At 45.2% G+C, this 15,089-nt stretch overlaps 2 protein-coding genes across 2 annotated transcripts in view; both read right to left on the bottom strand.

Annotated features, from left to right (window-relative positions):
* Nucleotides 1-1,238: 1,238 nt before the first annotated feature.
* Nucleotides 1,239-15,089, bottom strand: part of twin (CCR4-NOT transcription complex subunit 6-like twin) — a 31,111-nt gene continuing 17,260 nt past the window's right edge. Inside the window, exons 4-7 of the mRNA XM_025296658.1 lie at nt 4,370-4,600; nt 4,017-4,194; nt 3,598-3,737; nt 1,239-3,464 (exon numbers count right to left, since the gene is read on the bottom strand). Of these exons, the coding sequence (XP_025152443.1) occupies nt 3,388-3,464; nt 3,598-3,737; nt 4,017-4,194; nt 4,370-4,600 (626 nt within the window). The 3' untranslated portion in view covers nt 1,239-3,387. The remainder of the gene's footprint in view (nt 3,465-3,597; nt 3,738-4,016; nt 4,195-4,369; nt 4,601-15,089) is intronic.
* Nucleotides 4,904-6,476, bottom strand: Yip1d1 (Yip1 domain-containing 1). The gene is made up of 2 exons (XM_011141298.3): nt 6,115-6,476; nt 4,904-5,900 (listed from the first exon to the last, which is right to left on the bottom strand). The coding sequence occupies exons 1-2, from the start codon at nt 6,347-6,349 to the stop codon at nt 5,341-5,343; spliced, it is 795 nt and encodes a 264-aa protein (XP_011139600.1). The 5' UTR covers nt 6,350-6,476; the 3' UTR covers nt 4,904-5,340.

Genomic DNA, 15,089 nt, shown 5'->3' with positions numbered 1-15,089 from the left:
TGATACATCACGTAATGCTTAAAAAGAGGAGCGAGTTAAAAACGATCGTTATCATGCGCTTTCTTCTTCTTCTGTCTGTTTTGTTCTTTTCTCATTTTGCTTGTTACGGAGCCCACTTCGGACGATTTATGATTTGCGACGGCATTCGAAACGGAATCGTCGTCTCAAAGTTTCAGCTGTCGCGCTTATTCGTTTCTCGAAAATGGGGGACTAGTTAGAACCGGGCGTTGAATACAATTTTTCCTCGAGTGAATGCAATTTTTCATCGCATTAAAATATTTTACGGAGATTATTCCGAGTATATTTCTTTTGCAATAGTCGTTTTAAAATAAATAACCAAATAAACTTGCCAATATATTTCTCAATGCGTGCTTCGTCACCTAGTGACCTAGTTTGAAGCGCATTGTCCACGTTTATTGCTCACTGTATGCGTATATTACAAGAAATTCTATCGCGAATTACAGATCGTCCGCAATGTGGGCTTATAATGCAAGACAGCATAAATAAAGATTCTCTCCAAGTCCGTCATCGTCATCGTCGAAGAGAGACCGTCGTCGTGATCTCTTCTATTCGGGTTATTCGCATTTCGAAATTAGGCCCGAAGTAACCGGCAATCGATGATGACTTTGACACGTCATGTCACAAAGATGTCGGCTGGACATGTGTCGCTCGCTTACCGTGTTTAAAAACACGCTTAATATACGAAGGAATATACAAATATATTTTTATATATATGTATATGTATGTATAAGTATTTTTATACTTTATATATACATATATATAAATATGTATGTATGCATGTATATATATATATATAGATGCGAAGATGCTATTTCTTTCGCCAGAGGATATAATAATTAAAACTAATTGCCTACTTTATATTATTACAACATTTACTACACAGATGTCTTTGACAAAACTAATCACTTACTACTTGTATAATTCAGTTGACGGGACTGCACATGACACGCGCAAACCCCCGCAAAACCCCCGAATAGATATTTCCTTAAATTCTTAATTATCGATTGTGCCGTACATAAAGAGATCGTTTGCTATATTGCTATGATATTCGTAAAATATTTAAGAATTATAGTATGTGTATAAACTTACGTATATTCCCGATGTATTTCGGTGTCGTTTGTGTGTCGCGTTGGTGTTATCTCGTACTTTATGAGTGTTCTATCAATGAAAAAAAAAATGTGTGTGTGTGTGTGTGTGAGTGTGTCAGTAATCGTATCTTTTTATCATGCTACAGACATGCAAAGATCCTTTTCGTAAAAAGCAAAAAAGAAAAAAAAAGAACTATTGTGTGTCCTAGAAAATTATTTCGCGAGGAAAGAAAAGAATTTATACACATGATCGCGAGAATTGCGCGAGTACAAAGTAATTACTCTCTATATCTTTACGAGGACGTCCCACAGTTAATCCGGATAGTTTGGAAAGAAATTATGAAACAACACAACACGAAGCATCGTGTCAAGATTTGTAATATTACGCGAAGTATATTACGCGAATCGTATAGCATCTAACAAATTTTTTCACGTCTTGCCTTCAATTCTCTATCCGGAGAACAGAGTAATAAACGTACGTACGTAAATTGCAGTCAACATAAAAAACAACGTATCATTGTCATATTTACAACATACATATACAAAAAAATTATATCTCATATATCTATAGTACATTCGAATACCGATAATCGCTTCGAAAGATAAGAATCGAAGAATGAAATTATATACAGCGATATCATAAACGTATATCGAGAGCTATTCTTTCTCTCTCTTTCATTTCGCTTCGCGCACCAAAAACCGTCGGACGAGTCCATTGCAAAAGAAAGACCGAGGCGTGAGGTGTTTAACAGCGCGCTGTCTAAAGTATATTTGCACTGCGTACTAAATGTAATCATTGCGATTTCCGTAGCGCTCTGTCATACAACACAATCCCGATACTAGTCTTTCTGTAAGTGCGCGCATCCTACACGATAACTAAGATAATTAGAATCTACATTTTGGTAGTTGCGACTAATGTAACTGCACGTTTGCAAGACGATGAAGAGAGGTACGACAAAGCGAGAACTCGTAGAAAAAGAGGAAAAGAAAGGAAGAAAAAAAAAAGAGAAAAAGAAAGAGAAAAATGCGGTACGATCGCAGCGGGTCAGCGGTTCGAGCGCGGTCAATTTGTGCGCAGGTTCCCCTCTCTCGTGGCAACTGAATTAACAAGTAGTGGTGTTTCTCCTGACGCGGTAGTACAGAGCACATACATTAATAATCCGAACCGAACGGACATACCTATAAGTATGGGCGAAGATGTCGACTGATCTCGCGCGACGTTATGACGGACGTGTGTGTATGTGTGTATTTGTGTCTGGGATGATGAACATCGTTTACATTATCGTTTTACTTACAAATACACCCGCTACAATATTAACTACGCTCTCGTCTTCTTATATAACATTATCGTATTATCAATATATACGTGGCCAATAAGAACAGATTTGTACTTGCATTGAAATTGTTTAAGTCAACTCCAATCACTTCGCACAGCCCAGTATAGCATGTAGTTTTTCGTATTTTTTTCTCGTTTGCTTCGCGTTTCGTTTAAAAATACAATTTTTTTTTCTTTTGTCTCATTGGATGGCAGCATTCTTATCAAAAGGTTTAGTTTGGAGGATGTTGTAATGACATTTAGGAAGGGAGTTAGGGGAGAGGGGAGGAAGGAGGGAGGGGTTCTCTGTCTGCTAAAGGGTCTTGTGTGTGTGTGTGTGTCTCTCTCTAGCAAGACGCTAAGTTTTTCTGTTGTGTGATAAACACGTGAATAATTGTTCCAATTGCGTTTAAAATGTCGATATCACAGAGGCTTTTCTTGAATCGGAATATTCGTCGTCGTTTCCTCTTTTCCTCCTTTCGCGTTTTTTTTCATCTCTCGTTTTATATAGGAAAATAGGTATCTACATATTAGTGATGGTAAGTTAGAGAGGTCACGATGCTCTTTAGGCGTGGGAGAGTTAGCACTTTTTTAAAAATGCAATACACTATACATGGGCTAAACGCATTACAACACGGCTCCCTTCACCTGGTCGTTAGAATTGTGTATCTCGTCTGATCCGGCCGTGCACCGGATCGACAACGTGTCGATTGCCGAGCGTGCGGCAATGTATGGAGTATTTTGCGTGTACATGTATACGTGTGTAGTGGTATGTAATGTATGCGCGTACATATGTGTCTGTGTGTAATGTTCGCTATTGTAGAATAATAGTCGACTGCGAGTGATATTGCTAGAGCCAGAAGTAATAGAAGTGATGCGAATCCTTTTTCCTTCATCCTCGTCGTTCCTCGTTATTGATTTATCGTCTCTTGACGGTTACTTGGGCCTAGATCGCAGCGGCTGCTACCTGCGTGAGATCAAACCATTGCTTGTTCCTACCGTTGGTGTCATCTCTAGTTCCACTAACAGAGGAAAGTGATCTGCGGGGAGGAAAAAGTCACCATCGAAGCTATTTCTTAGTGATATATAATTCGCATTTACTGGTACAAATTCTTGCACAGCGATAGTGTAGCATCTCATCGCGGAGAAAATTCGTTTGCAGAAGGAACTTACCAGATGGTACATGAGGATGGGGACATCCTACAACCTTGTGCTCTCTAAACCACTCTTGGCTAAGCGGACCTAAGAGTCCCAGCGGTACCATGCTTTGTTTCGAGTAGAAAATGTAATCTATTATGCCTTTGAATTCAAATCTGAAAATGCGACACGGACCTTCAATTAAATAGCTCAGTGTATTACGTACGTATATGTACGCGCACATATATTGCAACGAAATTAATTCAACTTCGACGATGACACTGTTTTTATTCTCTTTTTCGTGTAATATAATAGTAAATAAATATAATAAAATAAATATAAATAAAATAAACGTATACGTGCTTTGGATAATATTTTGGATAAGTAAATGGTATGTGTAATAGAAATATACTCAAACTAAACTAAATACACCAAATTAAACGAATCGCACTTACGTATAATTGGTATAGGGCATGATGTCTTCGCTATAGGCAGATGCAAGCTTGAAGGAGTGCGTAAATTCGTTAGGTTTGTCGCAGCCAGAGATCTTTTGTAAACACGATTTGTATGCTAAGTCCTTAAAATCACGATGATCCGCCGCTACACGACCGGACGTAAGAAATTCAATCACTCCTGTAAAATTAGACGATATTGTAATGAATTGGCATATCGCTAGATAACTATGCTTGTGCGTTAGATGTATAAGTAATTATATATAAATATATAATTGAATATATATATATATATACATATTTAAACACATTAAACAATGTATAAATATTTGAGAGAAATGAAATAAGCGCGTTACCGGAATCAGGTAAGGAATTGAAGTCGCCGCAAAGCAACAGTTGAACGTTGGAAGAGTCAGGCTTGTGGCCAGGTCGGAACGACTGGCCAGCTTGGTCCAAAATGGAACGTAATTCATTGCTCAGCATCATCGTTTGTATCAGTTTTACGTCGCAGTACTCGGGATCCCAATGGATGTGTGCCGTGCAAACTAAAATCGGTTGTTGTACCTGTGCTGGATCAGATGGAACACCTACAAGAAATAATTAGAGATTGTGTTCAGACTTGTAACACAGAGCATGTCCCACAGCTCGTAGACTTAATTTCAACGTGACAGATTCTTTGTCTAATTTAGTTTCAAAATCAGTGAGTCAAGAGTTGCGGGACAGTTGCATGTCAAACAGTTGAAAAAATTTTGAGACAAATTCTAAATGAACCCACCTTGATACGGTTGGTTATAAAAAAAAATATATGAAGTAACAAAATGCAATGCTCGCAATGTTGCTTTTTGAGTATGTTTAGTGAAAGGTATTTGGGCAATAAAATCAAAACGACGTGCAAGTATCATATACTTTATTTAGAAATGTATAGCAAATAACTTAATCTAACACTTATATCGATGCTTATAGCAAATGTTTGCATTGTTTTCTTCTTTTAAATGTAAGCATATTTTTCCTGAAATATCCTTACGTAAATAATTTCGAGAATTATTTGAGATATGAGAAAATTAACCAATTATGTATCTCTCCAATCTCAGTAATACAGCTCGTTATTAATAATATAACAACGCGATATTTATTTATTATCTGTAAATTTGAATCGTGAGATCTCTTCCGCAGATAAATTAAAATTATTTGTAAACTATTATATTGAATTAGTACCAACTCGTCTATCTAAAAAAAAAAAACGTGTCTCCTATGAAAAGATTTGAGAAGTTAATTAAAACAAAATCCTATCTAAATTATAAATTTCTTTAACTTTGTATCTGCTCCCTTAAAATATAATTATCAAGGTGAATACGCCATAAAGGAGCAGACATGGATACGCTATGAGCAGCTGCTGGTCCTGCTCTCCAGACATTGTGGAGAAGAGCCTGGATGCGGACAGAGCTGCCCAAGCGACAGCCAAAATCGCAAAGACCAAACCGACCGGGCCACGCAACGTGGCGAAAACACTGAAGCCGGCCAGCACGACGACTGGCAAGAGGCAATAACCCAACACAGACGCGACAGACGACAAGGTAACGTTACTGTTGGTACTCATCAATGACTGTAAAATGTACATAAGTATACAGGAGGTCAAAGCCAGGCCATATACATAGCCAAAGTGCGCTTTCGAGCCTGCCAGTAGGAGAAATGCGGCGAGAAACAGGCAGAATGTCACTGGTCCTGCGAGATCTGAGTCCTGCAGCAGATAATTCGCATCATCAGTCTGCCCTCTCCTATGGAAGGGATTTAATACAGCCAGGGTCTTTTGCATTATCCTGTCGGGGTCGATACCAAGTTCTTCCAAGAGAGGAGGTTCATCTTCCTCGTCACCAAAGCCAGTGGTGCCTGCAAGAGCGCTGTTAATGCTTCCAACTTTCATTACACGATGATCTTGACATCGCGATCCTCGAGCAGACGTCCTGGCATATCAGAACAAAGCTTTGAGCTCGTTATTGGAGAAACAAGGGGCGCGCTGCATGCGCCACGCGAGCGATTGCGTACTCCGCCAAGTGTTTCAGCTCGAGGATCGGACAATCGCGACAAGGTAACGTGTCTCAACCTTTGCCATAGTCATCCTGCGTGAACATGTCGCCGCTATATGGACTTTGCGTGGGGTCCAGGAAGCTCTTTTGCGAGTTCGGATAATCGCCAAACGGCTGGTCGCCGTACGGTTGGAAGTCGAATTGTTGGTTAGGTTGCTCAAAACCAGGCGATTCAAAGAAATACTGACTCTGGGACTGCTGACCCTGCGGCGGTTGCGCCCAGTAATTGTCCTGGCCCGTGTATCCGGACATCCTGCTGGTGTATCAGCTTCTTATGGATACTTTAAACACTCGTGTCTCTTCTCATGTATTCAACTCAAGATTCGACACATTGAACGTCACGAATCGTTGACAGAGAAGGTTGGGTTAAATCGAGCTAATTGCTCGCTGGATAACAGCGAGCATAAAGTTACCGACGCGATGATATCTATCGGTTTGCGGATTTTGTCACAGTGGCGTTACGCGAGCGAGCAATTGCGAAGAACGCAGGACGGACGGCGGAGGCGGAAAGTGGACAAAGGCTCAAAAATTGGATCGAAAGTGCGATTAATTGCGTAGATGTGTGATTGATTAGTGAATCCGTCGGATGCAGAGACGATGCGCTGTTCATCGCACCAAAAGTTTATCCTTGAAAGGTAAAAATGCATGTAATACGTTGCCGTGACAAAAGCGCGCAAATTTACCGCAATAATGGCGGACAAAGATTTTCAACTCAGTGGTGCGATTCTATAACTCGTTATTGGAGTTAACGACACTTTCGTTATCGCGTTGCGCAGCTTTTGTATACCGTAGAACGAAACTGTCGTGAACTCCAATAACGAGTTACAGAATCGCACCACTGAAGTAGTCAGGTGTTGAAAAGGAGGTAAGAAAGAACGTACTGACGTTTTACAAGTTTCACAAGTTATATCAGACTTATGTTATATTTAAACGTCAGCTCGTAATTTCGTATGTTTTGTCTCGTTTTCAAGACATTCTGAATAAAATGAATCGTGTAATCGACGGTTAAATTAATTGCTCGTCGATTAGCGCGGACGATCGTCGAGAATAAGTTCGGCGGCAATATCTCTTTATTATCAGCATAAACGTTATTTTTGGCGATACGAGTCGCGCGTTGTTGGGTCGAAGTATAAATTCGACGCAATGACCATCGAGTACGGATTTGTCAAAATAAAGTCGTCGTGGAAATTGGCCGCGCGCGCTGACCTCGATCTCCCTCTCGTTGTTAATTGCGAGGGCGATTAAGGTGAAACGAAGCGGCGGCACGAAGTTCAATCAAGTTATCGGTACACACAATTAGGACATTCATCAGAGTTAAAGGAGTGTAAATTCCGAATCCCCCATTCGGCCGGCTCGGCCTGTAATAAGGCCCGTAAATTAGCCCCGCTGATGCTCTTCGTTGCGCAATTGCGCCTTAGATTAATGCTGTATTTATTTTCCGTGGCCGATAAATCCTCGCGGTCGGCCGAGCGAGCGAGCAAGCGAGAGAATCGCCCGACTTGGAAATACTCGGTCGCAACAAGTTGGCGTGGGACGGCGCACAAATGAAAGCTCGTTTACCGAAATGTGTCGACTCCGTATTTTCCGAAAGCGGAGATCATCCCGCACGGCATCCCGCGGAGTCTTATGGCGTACAATCTTCATTTTCTAAAATATAGATTCGAGATCTCTTCAAACGCGCGGAGAGGAGTAATGATATGATGGGCGGATCGATTCTTTGAATCCCTTATCCGAGTCGCGATCAAACTTATCGTAATTTTGCCGCAACCATCGGCATCGCAGTTACGTTTACTACGAACAATCTTCTCGCGTGCGCGCGCGGTCATTATTCTCTCTCTCTCTCTCTCTCTCTCTCTCTCTCTCTCTCTCTCTCTCTCCCTCGGCTGAATCGAGAAACGGATATATCCCTCATACTTTCCGTCGATCTCGAGGCATTTCAACAACGACCGCCCTGCGTAGGGTTCCCCGTGCCGGGCGAGTATATATGATATCTCGCAGCATGGTGATTCAGCCTTTATGGCGTATCAATTCACTCGCGACTTAAGTAATTCGCGGCACGTGGCAGGAAGTAAAGTCGCTCGCGATGGATGGAGGAGATGCTAACGGTACGATCCCGAAGGTGGTCATTCGAAATTAACGCCTGAGTGCCTGCATTACCGGAAATCGGCGGTGTTAACCCGTTCTATTAACTCTCACGACGGTATAATCGCTCCGTGGGGCGATTACTCACGCGCGATCGTACGAAAAGGTCGCGTCTCGCCGGGCGATTTATTTCCTCTCCGATTAGTGCGCGATCGCTCGACGGTGCTTTAGCGCGGGACGCGGGGCCGTAACACACATTGTCGATCCTGCGAAACGTGCGGGAAATGCGTATTAACCGGGACGAAAATGCGCTACGATCGACGCGATCGTACGACCCGAGTGAGAAATCCATTTCCAATTAGAGATTCGCTCGGGCGTAATTGGAAGAAACGAGAAAAAAAAGGAAGGAGTCGGGAAGAGCGTTTTAATTCCATTCGATTTGAATTTTTTAACATTTTAATAGCTCTCTCTCAAATTTCCCTCCCGAGCGCAATCGGATTTATCGTGAAAATCGCGTTCGTTCCCGAGGATTAAACGCGCCCGAGTCCTTCTTCGCTCCTATACGGACCGCGTGGTGATTCTCCACCACTACCACCACCACTACTTCCTCCTCCTCCTCCTCCTCCTCCTCCTCTTCCTCCTCCCCCTTCTCTTCCTGCCGCTCCTTCTCCTCCGACTCTCTCCCGGGATTATCGGACGCAAAAATCGTTATTTAATACCCCCGCGTGAGATCCGAAAGGTATACTGTCCTCTCGAACACAATATCGTAAATCCGCCGTTTAATTGCGCTCGCGAGAATCCGCTTTTACTATCGGACCTCGCAAGATTAACCCTACTCAAGCAGCTGTTTCGCCTGCGTTCTCGAACTCTCTCCCGCCGCGTTCTTCCGCGGCCGACATCTCGCGAAGGATCGCGCCCGTCGCTCGCGAGCGAGACTCGCGATCTTGCCGATGTCTGTCCGGGAAATAAAGTTACTGCTTCGTGATTTTACAAAAATAACGGAACAACATTCTGTCGAACTCGCGAGGCGACAACAACGTGCGCAACAACGAGACTCGCGGCCCGAACTGTTTATTTTGACAGTTTGAAGTATTAACTTTGCGGCGATTTCGTTGCAGCGAACTGTTCAAGAAAAATGTCCTCACATGCGTCGTCTCTCGACGTGTGGCAATACGTGTTATAATATAATAAAAACAAATCGTGTGTTATAATATAATAGAACACAAAGCGGCGGTAAGGTGCTCCTCGATGCAATCACGGAGAAGCAAGAGAGAAAAAGAGAGGAAGACATATAAGGTGGGGATAGAGAGAGAGAGAGAGAGAGAGAGAGAGAGAGAGAGAGAGAGAGAGAGAGAAACAAATCTGAATTTCTTCACAAACAATAAAGTGTTCTACAATGGAATGCTAATCCGGCGATAATGTCGTGAAACTCGGTTTCGTGTTGCGTAATGCCACGGGATTGAGAGGAATCGGTAACACGCGACGGCTGTTCGCCTTCGGCAATACGGATATTCCGGGTGTAAATCAGACCAGATTAGAATGGAGGGGTTAAGGTGCCTTCGATGGTGGTTGTACGACAATCGTACCCGCGAACCGGCAGGCGCCAGGTCGAACCATCTCGTAAATTACTGGGGGAATCAATATCGGCCTCGCTTTCCTCTTCCTTTCTCTTCTTTCTCTCTCTCTCTCTCTCTCGTTCTTTCTCTCTATTACTCTCTCTCTCTCTCTCTCTCTCTCTCTCGTTCCGGACTGCCCTCCAGACAAGAAAAACTTTTATAGGCGGCATGGTTACGATCTACGAACTGGCTTTCACGAGGGATCTGAATTAGAAACTAATTCCGCCTCGGGATAAAAATAACGGCAACAATGATAGTATAATATAACATAATAAAATAAGAATGAAGATTTCACGAGATTGAAGACCGCAATCTTGCGTCAGTCTCTCTCTCGTGGCGCATAAAGATGCAACCGTTCGCAGACCTGAAGCCACGTACGAAAAATTCTCACATTTGGCAAGAGCCGGTTATAAAAAAGTTTAAAGTAAACGGTAAAACTTGTTACTTACACACGGTACAACGATATTAACGACAATAAAGAGCCAGCTGATGTTTCACATCGTAAGAACATTTAGAGGGAAGACAAAGAGAGAGAGAGAGAGAGAGAGAGACAGAGAGACAGAGAGAGAGCGCTTGCGAGCGGCCGTGAAAGGACAAATTTATAGAAAATGTATCGGAACTCCGTGACGAACGGTAGCGTGTATACGCAGGATTTTATTAACCCGCTTGCATACTAATTAAATAAATCACCGATGAGACAGGCAAATACACAACAAAATGCTCGCGAATGATTAATGCGCGCGCACAATCGTGATAAATGCGCCGGAATTGCGGTGTCGGTGAGTTACGGCGAAGGGCGTTATCTAAAATAATTAAATGCCGCACCGCGTCGTTAAAGAACGCGAACGGATTTGTCCCGACGATTGCGCTTCGACTCGTGTCGTGCCACGGCCACTTTATGTGCTTTCTCTCTCTCTTTCTCTCTCATCATACACACGTACACACACACACACACACACTAGCTCTTTCCGACATTAATATGCATGCGAGAGCAATGCGTCCGGTCTAAAGCACGCCCGTGAATGATTACAAGCGTCATTCCGAGGAGAGTTCGTTTCGTCCTCGTGGACATTCTTTAAAAGCAATCTGTCCAATTAGACCGTTGTGACGTTTAATGAGACACCCGGTGCCGATACATCAACTCGCGAACGGATCCACAGGACGTTTCAAAACAAGATACACGCGCTTCACCAGCCCCGTTTTATAAAACGCGCGTTCGCAAATTTCACTCGAGTAAGACGCAAATTAATCCAAGAAATTTTCTTCGATTTTGTTTCTTCAAAGGGCGGACCACTCGAATTATCATTATTATCAAGACGTAACGACAAACGGTGAAATTAGATTTTTACAAAATATTCGATGAAAAATTTGTTATTAATTTATCATAAAAGATTTTGGATAATCTTTCGTAGTAAATACTCTGCATCCGAATTAATACAAGTTCGCGTATATTCGCGGAGGTTCGAATGTTCGAACATCAAAGCCCGGATTATCCGGATAATTGGTAATTTCGGATTTGGGCAAGCGGTTGATGATTCTTTTGGGGTTATCCGTTCGTCCAATGGTCCGCATACCTGAGCAGTCTCAGTTGAGACGGTCTGTAGAAGGGCGCGTGTAGGGGGCCGAGTGTAAAAATGCGAAACCTACGCTCAAAGCCGGCGCTTACTTATTATGCATACGTGCGATTATGCACTTTTCAATGCGCGGCTCAATATATCCGTGAAAAATTGGACCGAGTGACACGCGGAGGGTTGTTCAAGAGATGCTCATTCGAGATAGGATTGGCGCGCCGGCATCTCTCTGCACAGCCTGCGAATTATAAGCTTGCTAGTGAAACGAAGAGGAGAAGCGAGGACGAGGGACATGGTGAGAGAAAGAGAGAGAGAGAGAGAGAGAGAGAGAGAGAGAGGGGGGGGGGGAAGGGAAGGAAGATAAAGACCGAGTTCGCAGCTACTTTATCTGCATCAGGCGCTTCTCGCGGGAATGCGAATGCGTCTCCTCTCGCGAGACACATCACGTCGCGAGCACGATTAATTAAGCGACAAGGTGTCCCTCTTGCGTGTAACGAAGACGAGGCGCGAGGCGCGGCTTTCTCATGGTTTGCCCGCTTATCCTCGGGATTCAATTACCCGACTTGACTTTTTGCGCCACGAGCTGCTTCCGTGACGTCACAGCCGACTCGGAGGAGAGAATGACGAGACAGCGGTGGACGCGACGTCTTCATGATCGCAGCCGTCGTCGGCGGCGGGCGGCGGGCGGCGGAGCGGACGACGGAAAAAGGAGAACACGCAGTCATGCGTGCGAACACGCACGGACGAGACGCGCGGGAGGCGTTCGCACCTTCGCGGCGGGATGATTAACGCTTCCTGGCCGCTGCTTCAGATCCTCTCTGCGTGCGCGCGCTCGCGCGCGAAAGAATCGCGGATTGCGGATCGCGAGCGCGGGTCTAAACGCGGGGATAAACGATCCGCTCGCTCTCCTCGCATCTCCGCCGATCGGAGCTCGCGCGTGCATCGTTCATCGTGCCGCCAGATATCGGACTATTAGTACCGCCGATGGTACGCTATTAATCCGACCGATGGACGGCACCGCTCTCGGCTTCGCGTACTCCCGGTGTACGGATGTTTCTCGGAACGGGGCGATCTTTTTCACGGACTTGGACGGAGAGAGAGCGCGCGCGCGCGCGCGCGAGAGAGAGAGAGAGAGAGAGAGAGAGAGAGAGAGAGCACATCGAGCTCGATCCTGCACAAGGCGAAGACGCGTCTCGCAGAATCCCGCTCGCGTTCGAGCGAGGGAGATCATTAATCGCGCCCCATTGCTACGGTTACATGGATTCTAATTTCGAGATCGAGATCCAATCTCAATAGCCCTTTTCCCTTTCTCTCGTTGTGCTCGTGAGCGCATCTATCTTTGCGAGGAGACATCGATTTGCCGGCTCCTTATCGCGCGCTCGGCGCTAACTGTTGAACTTTCCGGCGTTTCAGCTTCGCGTTATAAATTACCTGCGACAAGGATAGCGAGTACGCGATGTTTTTCCCTAAAACTCCGCGGAAAGGGTTTGTCCATTAGTTGGGAAACACGAGTCGGTTAATCGGTTGATGATATTTCGCTCGTAATTTGATGCGTTTACTAATCTCCCGAGCGATCGTAACGCGGTCTTCGCAGAAGAGAAAATACAGAGGGAGAGAGGGAGAAAGAAAGATACGATTTCACCTCGATATAACACCTCATAAGAGCGCGGCCATATCTTGGTACACTCGCGGATTTATCGCGAGTGCAACCGGTAACCCCCCACCGTTCATCCCCTCTTTTCCGCCGGGGTCTCATCCCCTTCGCAGCCGTCAGACTTCCCGGTCTGCAGCGAGCGATTCTATTCTTTTCCTTTCGTTTTCTTCTCCTTTTCTTTCTCGTCTTCATGTTCCTTCCTGTTTCGTCCTTTTCTTCCATGGATCGCATGCGAGGTAAAATCGCAACATCCTGCATGCAGGATGGGGAGCGGCAAAAGAAAGAGGGAGCGGCGCGGCGCGGAGTATCAATTAGCTCGAATTACAGAAATGCGCTAAGTGCATTAAGGTTCACCGAGAGAGGAAGAGAGATAGAGAGAAAGAGAGGGGTGACGCTGGGATATTTGATCTGGGCTGTTTACCCGGCGAAATGCGGCCGGCTCAGACGGTTTACTGCGTCGTTTGGCGATTATTCATAGTCACGCGGCTGGCCCGGACCTAAGTATACACATATATATCCTGATATATGAACTTCCCGGAGCTTGACGCGACTTCAAAGCATGGAATGTAACGCGATAGCAAAGTTCGAACGGGTTTGCACCTCGCAGTCGAGTTCTCGACGTGTATTAAGCGATCTTATTCTCGCGAAAATTCTCGCGACGGAGGGAATCTGAGATGATAATTTTACGAGCACACGGGTGATCGTATAAAGATAATAAATATAAACGACGACGATATGAACGATCATTTGTGTAAAGAAGAAAAATCTTCACGGACATCGTCGGTAAGGCGCGTCGCGAGTTTATATCAAGATTCGCGTCTTGCACGCGACGATCGTCGCGGAGATCATTCGGCGATCTAACGCTTCTTACGGCGAGCCTTGGCGGTAATAACTTTCGCTAAACGAGAAGCTAACCAGGTGTTAACCGCGGCGCAGGAAGCGCGAGAGAGGCCGCCGAGAAATCGCCGGTCTCGCGAACGCGATCGATTATCCCGCGCCCGCAGCCGAGAGCGAAAAGTCCCGCCGCTTTTTCCACGACCGGTCGTTGCGCCCGCCGTGGATTAATGTAACACAGGTAATGGCTCATTAACGAGAGCACGTCCCGACGCGTCGGAGTGAGCCGTAAGAGCCGCTCGACCTTTGGACCGCCGTATAAATCTTGGGCCTGCTTCGCTCGCTCTCACCCCGCACATTCCGCGGTGCGATTTGCTATACGGGGTGTCTCGGTTTCTCGACGCTGCTCCTTCGGAAGGAACTCGAACGCATCGCGGGAAGATTCGCGATGAAACTTTCGTTCGCGAGCGAACACGTCCGAGGTGTCGAAATTACTTATAAATCTGCGCATGCGAGTGCATTTCGATCTTCCCTGTATTGTAGAGAGATGTTGTCACAGAATTATGAACAAAATTCCAAAGCGGATGGTCCCGATTCGACAAAAGCTGGCGAATTTTTCAATTTGGATCGTTCCTCTGTGAAAACACCGAGATCTCGACTTGTGTCTCAAGTATGAGCCGTAATAGCAAGAAAAATCCGGAAATTTCAGATCGTTCCACGATCGGCCGGAGAAGCGCTCTCTCTCTCTCTCTCTCTCTCTCTCTTTTTCCTCTTTCTCTCCGAAAGACTCGGCGCATTGCGCGCGAATGTCGGCTCACCCTGTGTATGCGCGCTGGATCGAAGCATCGTGCTCGATTTACTCGCTTCAATCATCGCCGCGCGCTTCCCAGGACGCCGCGGGAAAAACGTGGACTTCTGTATATTGCGCGTCCGGTAGTCCGGCAGCTTCATCGGTTACCGAGAGGCCAGCGTTAATTACTTTCGCGTTTCACAGTGTGCAAACACGCGGCTGGATACGCGACTCGTCCGTGGGCGTGTGCGAAACGAACGCTCGGTTAGAGCACATCGGAGCTCCGTCTCTCTTTCTCTCTCTCTCTCTCTCTCTCTCTCTCTCTCTGTCTGCCTTCCTTTTATTCCCGCGGATCGTTTACGTTATCTTTAATCCTCTCTCCCGTTTCTTCAGATTATCTCGAGATGCCGAGAGAGAGATAGTCGACTACTTCTTATCCCGACGT

Source organism: Harpegnathos saltator, unplaced genomic scaffold (assembly GCF_003227715.2).
Source record: "Harpegnathos saltator strain DR-91 unplaced genomic scaffold, Hsal_v8.6 scaffold154, whole genome shotgun sequence".
Classification (NCBI taxonomy): Eukaryota; Metazoa; Arthropoda; class Insecta; order Hymenoptera; family Formicidae; genus Harpegnathos; species Harpegnathos saltator.
Note: the sequence above shows the minus strand (reverse complement) of the source record. Positions and strands in the feature narration are given on the sequence as shown.

What these genes read in the sequence shown, in the direction of transcription:
- Yip1d1 (XM_011141298.3), bottom strand. Translation starts at nt 6,349, where the DNA reads ATGTCCGGATACACGGGCCAGGACAATTACTGGGCGCAACCGCCGCAG. An exon ending in GCAGGATGACTATGGCAAAG is followed by an intron (nt 5,901 to 6,114) that starts GTTGAGACACGT and finishes GCGCTCTTGCAG; the next exon opens with GCACCACTGGCTTTGGTGAC.